This window comes from Limulus polyphemus, unplaced genomic scaffold, assembly GCF_000517525.1.
Source record: "Limulus polyphemus unplaced genomic scaffold, Limulus_polyphemus-2.1.2 Scaffold1487, whole genome shotgun sequence".
NCBI lineage: Eukaryota > Metazoa > Arthropoda > Merostomata > Xiphosura > Limulidae > Limulus > Limulus polyphemus.
Window position 1 is genome coordinate 2,241 of NW_013667097.1, and position 14,940 is coordinate 17,180.

The following is a 14,940-nucleotide window of genomic DNA, read 5'->3' on the forward strand; positions in this document are numbered from 1 at the left end:
TCTTGTTTAACAAAATCTGCCTACAAGAAAATCTGTCACCAAAGTACACCAACATTTGATTACATTTTGTAAATATTTTAGATGAAAATATATATATGTTTGTTTGTAATTAAGCACAAAGCTACACAATGTGCTATCTGTGCTCTGCCCACCACAGGTATCGAAACCCGAATTCTAGCGTTTTAAGGCCGCAGACATACCGCTCTGCCACTGGGGTATATATATATGTGGATCAAATAATAGATACAGCTAACTGTATCTAAAAACATTTATCAATCACTTCACAAGATTAGAATCACGAAAAGTTTACTTTTCGAAGTATAGAAAGCCATAAATATTAAGAATAACATGAAAATCGGGTAAAGGAAAGAAAATATCTAAATAACTTTGACATGATTATTATATCTCATGCAAAATGAACATCGTAAAAATACAATTGAATCAATATAAATAATCATAGTGTAGATGACGTTTTGAGTTTTCCTATAGTTTGATAATACGCCTCTAGATGACACTTTAAGAGTCTTCCAGTTGTAGTTCAGCATGTGTTTTAGTCATTCTGATCAAACTCAGTAGTCGGTTGCTTGTTAACAAATGAGGTCGAGTGCATTAGGTTTACAGTTAATGCGATGAATCTAGTTACACTTCAGTAATGTAGATATTTATTTGAGTAGTCTATTTCAGACTTACGACAATAATGAATGGTAAATAAGACTATGACACTGAGTTGAAGCAATTTGTTCTCTTGTCCTATGTAAGTGTCAGCAAAAATAGAGGCAGAGTATTTCGACCAGAAGTTCCAGTTTCACAACTTGCACAAGTCCGAAGGATTTTTTCTGTATGCTGATAACTTTTAGTTAAAGTCTCGTACTCGTAGTTATACAAAACCCAGGCACCTCGAGATTTTGCTTGGTACTGCCTGGTACAGTTGTAACTCTAGAGGTTAAAAGTTAAGTGTGTCCAGTCTTTTTAAATTTTACTATTTAGAGACTTATGAAACACGTCATGGCACTAACACAGCCTAGTGTGAATTGTAGTTTAGATGACATTGATCTCAACAGTTTAAAGGTAAGAAAAGACCAGTAACGCTGTATTATTTTATGATTAACATTACCAAAGTACCATTGAAATTATACCATTGCCACTTTATTTCATGTAATATTCCTTGTTGTTACTCATTGATAAATGTATATATTAAAAAGTGCAAATTACAATAAATCATTACAATTTATATGTCTATCTAACGTGAAATTTAGTAGAGCGTTTTTAAGTTAAGAAAGCCAATGAATAATAATAAAAAAACTTCAAATCCCGGTAGTATAAGTTATAATCCTGCCAAGTTTGTAATTATTTATAAAACAATTACTAGTGTTCCACTAAAAGAGTCTTAAGTTAAATTAGTAATTTAAGAGACTTAGATTTAATTATATTTAAGATTGTACTAAAAATAAAAAGGGGAAATGTGGTGGTAACAAACGGGCCAAAGATGTCAAAGACTGCATAACATACTAATTTTTACGTTTTTATACAAATCATTCAAGCTCATTACATGTAAACTGATATTTATATAAATATTATCAAATATAAATTATGATCTAAATTTTGCTTTAATTTAGAATCTCTTAAAGTTAAAGTACTAATATTAACTAAAATAAATTATCTTGAGTTTAAAAAAAAAAGTCGTAACACTAGTTTTTTATTTACATCACTATAAGTAAAATAGCAATAACATGGCATAAAGTTGTGAATAACAAACAACTATTTGGACCTTTAGTGCTATCCCTGTTCAACAATCTCTGAGAACACCTTAAAATTTAAATTTATTCATAATTTTTTCAATATAATCATTGTTGTAGATATTTGGGTTTGAAGACCTGTGATGGTTGGAAATTAAGGAAATCACCTTTGTCCAGCTTGTGGTGTGAAAGATGTGTGTGTGTGTGTGTGGAGGGGAGAATCATTGGATCCAATGCAAAAAATATATGGCAGATAACAATACATTCAATGTCCAAGAATTTTCAGGAAAATAATATATTCCTCTTTTTGAACTTGTAGAGAGCTAGGTTCTAGTAATGCCAACTACAACTCATTCCATACACCAAGGGAATTAATTGAGATAATGAGTTAAATTTGAAAAGAGGATGTGAGGCAAATTTGAGAGATTTTTTCAAAATGCTTTAATTCAAATTAAACATGTTTCTATATAAAGAGGAAAAAGGCTGATAGAGAAGATAAAATTTAATTGGATTGCTATAGACGTAATAGAGAAAATAAATTATAAAGGATTAATGTCATAAGTTTAAGATGTTTGAATTGACAGATAAGACTTAAAGAACTAGACTATAGAAAGCCAGTGATTGGGTTGAAAAATAAAGAAATCCAAAAGGCTTATGAGAAGCCGCCTGTTTTTTTCCAAAACTTTAACTTTTGTCTCCTCTTACAGGGATCAGTTACAATTTCTTAAAACATTTTTTCTCGATTGTAACTGATCCCTGTAAGATAACCCATCCATTCCTTGAATTATCATCAGATTATAATCTCATTTTTACTGTTAATACAAGGCCTGAGATTCTCCTTCACATAAATTTAAAGGCTTATCCATTAAATTATAATTATTGAAGGAAGTACAAGCTATTCCCATTAAATTATGTTATTACTGAATGAATTACTACTTCCAGTTCATGTACATTTACTGTAGACAGTTTTATTTTAGTCCATGAACCAATACTTTCTGTTCAGTTTCTCTCGATTTATAAGTTGGGTAATAGGAAAATATACTGTCATGGTATTCTTTGACAGAGGCTCTAAATTTGTGATCCATTAACTCCCTTCAGATTGTCTATCGAACCATAGTTTATTGTTTTTGTGATTCACTGAGATAAAAAAAAAATTAGATGGTCTGAGAACAAAAACGTTTCAGAAGTACTGTTTGAGTAAATTATTTGCATGATGTGTCACAACTGGTTTTAATTTATAAATATGGCATTTACAAGTTCCAACATTCAAGCATTATGTTATCAAATAAATAGTTATCAACCAGGCTGTTGTTTCAATAAGAAAATTGCTTCACAAGTTTAATATTATAAGTGTTTATGCACATGTAAAGACTATTTTCATACTTCAACTGTCTTTGAAATTGTTAGTGCTATTGATGAAATTGAAGTACAGAAACTTTAAGGTGTACTATAGGAGTTTTAATGTACAATTTAAAGATTGACAATCATTGAAAGTGTTGATACAACTGATTCCTTTGAAATTTAAGGTTTAACTTTTTATTTGTAAATTGTGCTCAAGAAGGTTTACTTTAAAGTTTTGTTTTGTGTTAACAATAGATTATTTCTTATTGAAACTCAAGTAAGATAATAAATTTGAACAGTTTACATGCAAGTATAACACAAAACCAGAATTTACTTTGGCATATGATTTGTCTGTAATGTATTAGAAACTGAAATTAAGTGATTAGAATAATGAAATTGATTCCTTACATTTAGTGTCCAAGATTTTCCTAAAATATTCTCAGGAGTAATCTTATATTAAAGATGAAAATACAACATATAGGCAGTGTACCAAAGGGAAGAAATTTAAAATTACTAAAAAGCATATAAAAAAGAAACTAAAGGCTAAAATGTTCTCTCACCACACGTAAAGTAGCTATGAATAACTAAAACCTTTCATGAATAAGTGACTTATCTCCAGATACATAATATATTAATTCATTTACACTTTTTATGTTTTGGTTTTAAACATTTTTTAAGGATTATACCTGCTGATGAGGCATGACTGTATCTGAAAAGATTTATGTAGATGTGTTTAAGTAAGAATTTTGGCACATATTTGTATTTATTGTTGTTATATTAATATTCATTTCAAAAATAAATTAATAATAAGGCCATTAGGACTTTATCAACAGTAACTCAAAATTTCGTCTATTTTCTTCATTTTGTGTAGCTTCCTTTGAGTTGTTTAAACCAAGATTGATTCTTGTAGTTTGGTGTTAAATACCGCACACTTTTGATGATTTTCATCTCCCACTCATGTTCATGCTCATCTGTTACAATATATCAACCTATTTTTTTATCACTTGTACATTTAAGTTTTTTTTATGTGATTTAATTTAATGGTGTCCATGTTGACATCACTTTTGACACTGTTCTTCAGGATGCATTCATTATTTTAGATGTCTGTGTCACTGAAGGTCTACCTTGATGTTCACTTACAATAATGTCTCTTTGGAAACATGAAAGACTTTTTTTATCTTTATATTTTTAAAACTTTCTCTGGAAAACCAGTAATATATGACTTGTACAGACAAATTCAATGATATAGAACTATTTAATGCATAGTTAAATTATCATTTAGGGTGAAGTGGTTTTTCAAACTGTCAAACTTTTTCATGTTGCCCCTAAAGAAAAATTATTTTACATTATTATTGTTACCCATTATAAAAAAAATTAAATATCTTGAAAACAGTTTAATCAGCAATAATATTGCTACAAGTGAGGAGCAGTGAACTTTGTAAACCAATAAACTATCAACATTAAGGATCTCATTGAATTATCTTCGTTCATGTTTGACAATACAAATGGTCCGGGATGGCCAGGTGGTTAGGGTGCTCGACTCGCAATCTGAGGGTCGCAGGTTCGAATCCCCGTCACACCAAACATGCTCGCCCTTTCAGCGTAATAATGTGACGGTTAATCCCACTATTCATTGGTAAAAGAGTAGCCCAAGAGTTGGCGGTGGGTGGTGATGACCAGCTGCCTTCCCTTCAGTCTTACACGACTAAATTAGGGACGTGGCCAAAAAAGGATTGGGGCATAATGGTAGGTAAAACAAAAAAAGCAGCCTAGCTAACTAATGAATAAATATTTGCTGTAAAATTCTTATCAATGCTATAAGTGTAGCTACCAATTTTTCATTCACTCCTTTAAGTTGCATGCTCAATCCGTTTTTGGCCGCACTTTTTCTTCACAACAAATTTGACACCTGATTGTAGGTTGTAAATACCTATTAATGTACCAAATTTGAAAAAATTCATGAAAGTTAAATATATTTTTCTATCAAATAAAATTTCCATACTTCCAGTACAAAGAAAAAAAAGAGAAGAAATTCAATCAAAATTGGAGATTTGATATCTCGTCTATTTCTTAATGGATTGCCTCCAAATTTTCTATGTGAAGTAAGGATCTAGTAGAGCGCAACCACTGAAAATAAGATAGTTTGGATTACCACAGTCTAAGCTACAGAAAGTGGAAAAATTGCTGAACTATCACTCCTGTGTGTATTCTGCAGGTTGTTTTGGCTGCACAACACACAACTTTGTGTCTTGATATATGTATGCACAGCCTTTACATACATAAATGCACAATAAGAATAAAACTTGAAGTGACTGAATGTATATCGAATGATCAGTTGGTTCCCTGTTATTAATAAAGGCTTTCAACCATAAACCTAATATTATCTTTAAGAATTGTGTTGATATTATCAGTACAAACTATATCCCTGCTACATAGATGAGAATTATTGGTAATGATATGTGCAGTACATCTCAATGGAAATTTCACCAGTTTTTTTTTAGACCTGAAATGTTAAGTTTATTTTTCAAATTAATTTTTACTAATTTTGTTAGAGATAGGTAAATACTTATTATCAAATTAAGCTTAAATCATGGTGAAATTAGGACTGAATAAAACATTGTACATTCAAATGGTAATTAATTAATTAATAATGAACTCTATATATTAGGATCCTGCTGGGATATTTGAGCTAATAGAAGTTGTTGGAAATGGGACTTATGGCCAGGTTTATAAGGTAAGTAGGCTACATTTTTTTATTCTTGGGGTGTATCCTTATGACCAGTTGTTTTCAAAGTAGAATAGCTGCAGAAGTTTTAAAGAGGTATCATGAAGTAGTTTGTACCATTATACCTTTTTATCAGAAACAAGCAACAAACTAGAACAGAATGTGATTTGAATGTTACTTTTCTGTTTAAAGCAGTCAGTATAATTACTTGTGTTTGAAACTGGTTTTCTAAGTTGGTGGAATAGGTAAGGTCACACCATTGATTCAAACCCACTTTTCCTTAGCTCAAGGTAGTACATTCAATGCTTTATGTATTTTACATATTTTTAAAATGTATCTGCTGACTTTTGAGGGACTAGATATTTTATGTGTATTTGAGTAATCATAAAGTGCACAAGTCCATTTGATATTTTTTCTTTTACTCGTGAAATATTCTTTAATAGTTGGAGAAAGCTTGTTACACCTTATCAAGCTTTATTTGACAGAGAAGTTGAAGCTGGAAAATCTTAGCAATATATTTTCTAAAATATATCTTAGAAAAATAAAATATTTTAATATAATTATAGGAATTCAGAACTATTATCAAAATTTAATGCACAACTATGAATGAGCATACTAGTTTATGCTATAAATAGAAACAAACTTATTACCATCTGAGTTTTGCTTTAGAGAAACTGACTAGGAAAATGTTATTTCTCTGTATGGCTAAAAAAAATTTGAGATTTTGTGAATTTATTTCTCAATCACAATGTCAAGGATTTTACAAAGGAAATGGTATTTTAAGACTCTTTATTTCAGTGTTTAAGAGGAAATGCTTAAAAATTTTATTGTGTAGGAATCTTGAATACTATTAATCATAATATGATTAACTTAGATGTGTTCTTGAAACCACTCGTAGAGGCAATAACAGTCATGTCCCTGATTATAGGACAGATATTTCCAGAAATTACAAGATATCTTGAGACTAATCTAAATGATAAAAACATTAGTAATGCCTTAGATACTTTATATTAATTCAGTGAAATGAGCTGTATTCTCTCTGAAAATATTTGTTGTAACCAAAAGCCTACTTATAAATAGATAGGGTAATTAATATATTAATAACTGAAAATGCCAAGCTTATGAATATATGAAACTTGCTCGTAAAAAGTCAGATGCTGGAATTATATTAAATAAAAAGTTGTAGAAGTCTTTTAACTGAAAGCAGTAAATTTAGCATGATCAGTTTTGATGCTTTTGAAATCTACAAAAAAAGATATTCAAGAATAATGCCTAAGATATTCTGATGGAAATCTCATTATGGATGAAAGGTATGTCTACATGGTTGTATTGCTTAACAACTTCTTTATTAGTAGTGTTAGTGATGAAGGAGAAGAAGAGAATCCTCCTAATGTTATTAATTTGTTCAAAAATGAAGAGAAATTCTTATTAGATACTTAAAACACAAAACTGTTTTTGTGAAATGTTTTAAGATTAAAGCTCTTGACTTAGGTGAAATTTACCTATCAATCCTAGAAACAGTTTAGTATATTTCAAAATGTGGCTGTTACTGGAGAAACTTGTGATAACTAGATGTTGGTGTGATGTCCATAATGAAGGCATTGAGGGAGGACCTAGGAGATTAGTTTAACTTGATGTTGTTTGTTAGATGTTTATGTATATATATTTCAGAAATAACTTTCTATAACATTACTGAGTACTATTTATTAAATGCCAATTTTCAGTAATGTTCTAGAAAGTTATTTTCATTCTAAACCAAGTTTTTTATGAATTATTTACTCTTTGTCAGCAGGTTCTCTAGTTGATGTTCATGTATTTGTTGACTTTGAAATTCTTTGATAAGATGCATAATTTGAGATTGATTAGAAAATTTTATTTGTGATTACACAAACAAACACATTTGAATTTTTACTGGAGTTAAATCTACTCCAAATGAGTAAAATAAAACAATATAAAATTGCCTAATAATGTTTTGGAGAGAATGAAAATTTGTTATCCATTTTGTAACATTTCTACCGTGTGTGTGTGTGTGTATGGAGGAAATTTCAGGTTCAAAAGCAAATTTGCATGGATTTCATAACTAGCTTGTAAGGTTTCTCAAAATATGCTGAATTTGACAAAAAGAGTATTTTTTTTAGATATATTTTCACACAGCACTTGCAAAACAATAATCATTTTTTTTAACATTTTATACCAATATTAGTGAACAAATTTCATTAATTTACAAACAACTTGAAACAGGTTTTCAGGCATTCGAAATGAAACATTTATGTAGCCACACCCTTACGTTAATTATTATACTACATACAATTTTATTAATGCCATTCATTTAGAAAAGACATATAAAAGGTTTGACCATAGTTTGTTTTTATCTTTACTGCCTATGTTCTTATTCTGAATCTATATGCAGTTGAAACAAGTAAATAAGAAGAGAATATATTGTAGGTGTCTCCTGCTTTACAATGTTCAAATGTAAGTTAGCGTGCATATTATAGTAGCACTTGGAATGAAAATAAGCAAGAAGATAATGATAATGAGATAGCTATGAATATTTTGTAAGGATAACCTTGGTTTTAACTTGTTATAAAGAATTTTTTCTTTTTTTACATTTATTTTTATTCATGACATGTAGCTTCTGAGATGTTTGTGGTCTGTGATCCTTATATTACTTAAATGGTTTTATGTTCTTAATTACTAATTATTCAGAAGTAATGTAGTAAATTTTATGCATTGATTTATTATTTATTGTTTGATCTATCATATGTGAACTTGGTTTTAAGCTAAGGTAATGAATTATTCTTCATTTTACACAATTAGTATTTAATATCAGTTTTTTAAATATTGAAAGCTACATACATTTATAAAGTAACTTAGCTAACATACCCAGTAATCTGGATGATCTAAATGTATTATAATTTTTTATACTGATCCACAATGTTCCTATGATACTTAAACCTGTATCAGAGCATACAGTTTACATATTATCAGTCATATTTTTTTATTGTTATTTATTTTTGCACAAACTATTTTCTATCTTATAAGACTGTCCTCAGTTCTTATGTAAGATGTTTATCTGTAATCAGACAACATTCATGTCACAAATTATTTTTTATGCACATCTGGGCTGTACTAAATTCATTTGTATCTTATATATATTGTGAACCATGGTGTCTGTCCAAGTGTTCGTCTGTCTCCTGTTTAAAAAGCTGCATGCTCAGGCAAAGCTCAACATTCACTTTTCAAATGATGAGAGAACAGGCATGAATAATGTTGATGCCAAATTTTATTTTTTTAAGCTGAATATTCTACACTAAATTGTTAGGAATTAACCACACTACCATTCACATTCCAAAAATGTGACATAACTTAAAGAATAAAAATGTAGATTTACTGTACGTTATTCTTGAGCAGCTCTTAGCATGACTGAAATGCTCAACAATTACTTTTCGCGATGGGCGGTATAAGTAGCTCAGAGCTTTAGCTCTAAGTGAAACCAAGAGTGAAGCACAATTAACCTTTTTGAAGTCAATGAAATAATTTAAATTGATAAATTAACTTAAACTTTTCCCATCACTGGGGATGGGTACTGTTGCTAGATTAACTGAAACGTTTCCTGCCGTTGGAGACAGGTACTTTTGCTCGTAACTTAGAAATTATATTGTATATATAATTGTATCAAACTGTCTATATCTATTGCTTATCATGTTTATCTTTACAGCATACTCAGATCAGATGTTCCAATCATGTTTTATATTTTATGAAACCAAACTCAATTCAGATGTATAAAATAAATTATCTCTAAAAACATCATAATCATTCCAGATGTTCAGATCAAATTTCTTATGTTATTTAAAACCTTCCACAATTCAGACTTAATTGGGTAAAATATTCCATTCATGATTTATACAAGCCTGGGTCTTAAGTGAACCAGCTGTGTTTTCTATTGTAAACATCATGTTTACTCCAGACCAACCAATAAGGTTTTTAATATGCACACAAGAAAATAATGTGGGCAGTACGTAATACTAATAAGCCAAAATACTCTTATTTATGTGAATGATGTACATTTTAATGAACTAATTGTGTTTTCATGTAACCAATGCACTCTGATGGTGCAGTAATAATTTTTCAGATTTTGGACTAATACATACTCTCAATTAACTAGTGTACCTCTATTTTTAAGTAAAAAGTAATAAAATAATCGTTATACATTAGAAAGAAACCATCATGACTCCAGAAACCGAAGTGCATTACCAGTAAAAATGCTTACAGATATAAACAAAAAATTGTCAATAATATACATTGAACATGTTTTATTAGTACAGTCAGTCATTTTATGTCTGAATGAATAGCAAATTCAGCTTCACTTCAACTGATTAAGCAAAATGGAACCATATGATTTTTTTTCAACTCTATATGAATTGTACGATGTATAAAGCAATTCTGAATGAACACTGATTTTAGGTAAATTTTTACAGAATTGTAAAAATTGGTAATAAATTCAGATAACTAATTCCATGAATTACAACCATTTTCCTCAATTGTGGAAAACCATTGGGCCTACATTAGATGTACACTTATTATTACCAAATTTAAAAAAAACATGATTTACTAAAGACGTATATTTCTTAAGTACAAAAACAATTAGTTGATTAAGATTGTGTTTTAAATTCAGAGAAAGAAAATGTGTGTATACACTGGTAGCCTTTTATCAGTGTGATCAAACAAGAGTAAACAAAGAAAAGAAAGACACCCATATGCATTATCAAACCACTTGTAAGAAACACAATATTAAACAAAAGTTTTTGCTTTACATTTTCCATTAAAATTGCACTTATATTTTCTCTTAATGATTTCAAAAATTCATTAGTTTTTGAAATTGTGTATTTAACATGTATAACCTAAAATACAATACAGAAATGATTTATTTTTGGTAAATCTTTGTAACAATTTGGGTGTGTAATTTTCATTTTTGGATTTTTTATGTAGTCTATTTATATGGACTGTATAGTGAAAATTTGAAATTCGTGTTTGGAGACTTACACTGCCACAGCACAAATAGCCCATTTTGTGCCATTACACTGAAACACAAACTAGTAAATTAAACTTTAATGATTTTTAATTCTCCTGGAAATTCTGTATCCCTAAATATGAACAGACGTTTATCATCTGAGTGTATGAATATTTTTCGTTGTAAAGGTGTGTTATATTCCCTACCCAAAAAGCGATACATTTTCGGTGGCATCACACTTTAAAGGAAATGCCAATGTCAAAAGTGTAGTTCTGATAAATGGCGTTCTACAGTGACTTTATAGCGACTGAAATTTTCACACGACTCGCTAACTTGAGTATTCGAAATCGTTTTGATTTAACGTACACAACCCTGTGTTTAAATACCTTGGAGTTGTAATAAAATTGAAATTTTAATTTTGTAATTTCAAAAGATCCAGAACTCGAGTCTTCTTGGAAAGTTCACTATTCTTCTTCAGGAGTAAAGAATAGTAAATAAAGAATTTACTTTATTTCTTTAGTGATCCTTTAGTTTATGCCAAGTCTTCATCAAAGCTTAATTTTACGTTATACCTATTTTAAGTCAAGAGTCGTATATACTTCATGTTGATATTTTTCATTTCTTTATTTCTCTATGTTCTTACGTTCAGATTACGAAGAACTAAGGTATTAGCCCTACCTGACCAGATAAATTTCATCCTTCTCATCCCGCCAGAGGCGTCTCTGGGTGCTTCAAAGATTCAGGGCGAGGGATTTTCGGTATTTCAGTATGGTATCGATCATCATTTTCTATTCTGATTTTTCAAGACACCGACTGGGAATTCGGGGCACTGCCAAATATAACTGGGACACCGTGCCTTAGTGTCTAGCGACGCCTCTGCATCCCGCTAATCTTACCTCTGATTACATAAAATTAATAAAAGAAAATGTTAAAAGCGTTTTAAAAATCAAATCAGTGATATGTAGACATATTAGTTTAATTTCAATGAATATATTACTTACTGGCGAGAGTACCCGGCTTCGCTTGGGTTATTATGGTCGATATATTCTAGATGACTATGTCAGTTTGTGTATTCTTAACCCATTTTAGCATAAAAGTATAACGTATATACTTTTGTTGCTGACCCGACATGGCCAGATTGTTAGGGCGCTTGACTCGCAAGCAGAGAGTCGCAGGTTCGAATGCTTGTCCCACGAAACATGCTCGCCCTTTCAGCCGTGTTGGCGTTATAATGTGATGGTCAATCCCACTATTCGTTGGTAAAAGATTAACCCAAGAGTTGGCGGTAGGTGGTAATGACTACCTGCCTTCCCTCTAGTCTTTCACTGCTAAATTACGGATGGCTAGCGCGGATAGCCCTCGTGTATCCTTATGCGAAATTCAAACCCAACCGAAACTTTTGTTGCTAAGCGACATGACATAAAAGCCATTGTTGGAACGCATTGTTACCAAAACGCACTGGCTTTTCTATAAATTAGAAGCAGTTATATAAGGAATCAATTCTTCTCTATGTGGGTTTTCGCTATATTGGCTCATTAAAAAGATGCGCGTGGATAAGATAAGTAATAATACCCAGGTGCACACCCTCAGGGTCTGCTTAGTATGGGTGCAAAATATCAGGTTTCTAGGTTCTTTCCTCTGTGACCATGATTGTACTGCCTTAAATATAGTGTTACTATATCTTATATTAATAGTTCAGTATACTATATATATATGTTTACTTATTTCGGTGTAGGCTTATTTTACATTCCATATTGGAAAAACGTTTTTAAAATACTAAACTTACCTATTGTCAGAAAACATAAACACTTATGTTTCATAATATAAAAGTTGTCAATTTCAATACAAAAATTGAGGATCTTTTGTTTGATTTCTGTTTCTTTCAGAAGTATTTTATTCTGTAAAAACATAACTAATTTTTATTTTATTCTTTGCTTTAAAAATATCCTTTGTTGTATAAAAAGAGAAATGTAGGTTTCGTGATGGGTACTGTAATGAGACTTTCATTGGGATACGTTTTATGGTCTGGGAGTAAAACTCCAAACTTGTCAAAATTCAGTCTTTGAAAATTCTAATGTCTGTCAACATGAAAATTATATTTACTGGAAGTAACTAAACACAGTTGAGACTATTTAAATTGCACACATATATGGCTGTTTGTACATTATGCTAAATGTATGTTGTGTTTTAAAAAGTCGTGTTGTAAAGAGTGTTTAAGTTTCATTCTCTCACCTTGCTATAATAAAAGCGCTCGTACAGAATTCGATAGGCAGAGTATTCAAAATAAATCGTTATATTATCATTTGTCGTGTTATGATTGATGGTTCAGTCCCCTTTATTCCTAGCGAGTGTTCCGTGATCTAGTCAGGTAAATAAACTTTTGCACTGAAACGGTAGAACATGATGGCAACGAACCGTGGTAATTAATAACTAGAAATTCTGTATTTCAGCTTGAAGTATAAAACGTACAAGTTGAGAGAGGTCAGGAAGAAAATTATTGACACTATAATGGCCATGTTAATCAGACATCACGCAAGTGTATACTTGTTTATTCTCTGATTTGAAATATTATAAGGAACTGATACTTAATCCAAAGCAGGAAAATATTTTCATAACCTAAGAACTTATTATTTTACTATTAATAATTCACTGATAATCGTACAGCATTCGTTACGAAATTTGGCTGGCACCACAGTCGAAGAATAGCTTAAGTGACAACATTTACAGGCAGCTATCTGTTTTAGTATCAAGTCAAGAATACACTGTATAGATAAAGATGTTAAAATGAGCATGGCTGTGAGAATTGTGTAATGTTTGAATAAATTTTCTTTTTGTTTTGTATATCGTAGACAGTGCGGTTATCTCTTCCTTTTATTTAGCTTTGTGTAATGCTTTTGAGCTGCCTTCCAAAAGGTTAAAGAAACTGAACTTTGAAGATAGAGGAGCTTGAAATTTTGAATAAAATTAAAATTTAAATGACCTTTTTCAGGGTTGAATTGGTTTGTATTTTGGTACACAGATGACGCATCTTGCTAAGGCGTCTGGATAGTTTCGGCTGTTTTCTTGTAAGCCAAATTGTTATATATATATAATATACACAAAGAGAGAGAGACACGCACGCAAAAGAAGGTTCCGTCTAATGTTCAGAAAGTTATATTATACTCCTTTATAAGTTTCATGTATTTGTGTACAGTTCGTAAAAAATTTAGGTATATCCGAAGCATATATCAACTTTTATTGTATTTTAACGTGTCTATTGGCTTTTATTTCTAACATTCGATGAACACGAGTACATTACCCAACTAAGCGTCACTAGTTTCTTTAAAAGTGTAACATCTATTGATTATATTGTGTAACAATATAGCTAAGCTTCATTATTTACTATCCCCGTCACACAATATGCTCGCCATAGAGGCGTTATACTGTGTTATGCGTTGTTAAGAGTAGCCCAAGGGTTGGCGGTGGGTGGTGATGACTAGCTGCCTTCCCTCTCGTCTTACACTGCTAAATTAGGGACGGCTAGCGCACATAGCCCTCGTGTAGCTTTGCGCAAAATTCAAAACAAACAAACAAACACTATTTACTTTAAAACACTAACATCTGATTAATTATATTGTGTTATTACTAATACTCCGACATAACAAGATAAGTTTGACAACTTCTACACTATTGCAGTAATAATATAAAGTCTGTAATGTTACGTATTAGAATTTCAAATGGCCTGAAATTGAGTTAAATGTTACTTTAAATTTAGTGGTTAAATTGTACTTTGGATTTAGTATTTAAATATATGCCGATATATTAGTCAATTTACGATATCTGCCAACAAGATTGATACACACCGTCTTCGTTTTTAACATAAATACGTTTTAATATACACACAACAATACAATTTACAGTAACAATTATTACAAAGAGTTATTACAAACAAAGATTTATAAACAAAAGTTTCACAAACTTACAAACAATATAAAGTTTTCTTTCTAGTCTGGAACTTGATATCTTATCGAAGGTTTACGATGAACGAGTTAATTACGAGTTGATGTAGATAAGATTCGCTAGTAAGCTAGCTAGCTTTGTCCTTGGCCACACACACTGTTTTCCACCGTTGAAGTTAGGTAATGTTT

At 30.7% G+C, this 14,940-nt stretch overlaps 1 protein-coding gene across 3 annotated transcripts in view; it reads left to right on the forward strand.

The window, feature by feature from the left end:
• The first annotated feature begins 572 nt into the window (after positions 1-572).
• LOC106463802 (serine/threonine-protein kinase mig-15-like) overlaps positions 573-14,940 on the forward strand; it is a 143,559-nt gene continuing 129,191 nt past the window's right edge. For all 3 annotated transcript variants that reach the window (XM_022391406.1, XM_013923872.2, XM_022391407.1), the window contains exons 1-2: positions 573-1,068; positions 5,746-5,811. In XM_022391406.1, coding sequence (XP_022247114.1) covers positions 994-1,068; positions 5,746-5,811 — 141 coding nt within the window. In that variant the 5' untranslated portion in view covers positions 573-993. The remainder of the gene's footprint in view (positions 1,069-5,745; positions 5,812-14,940) is intronic.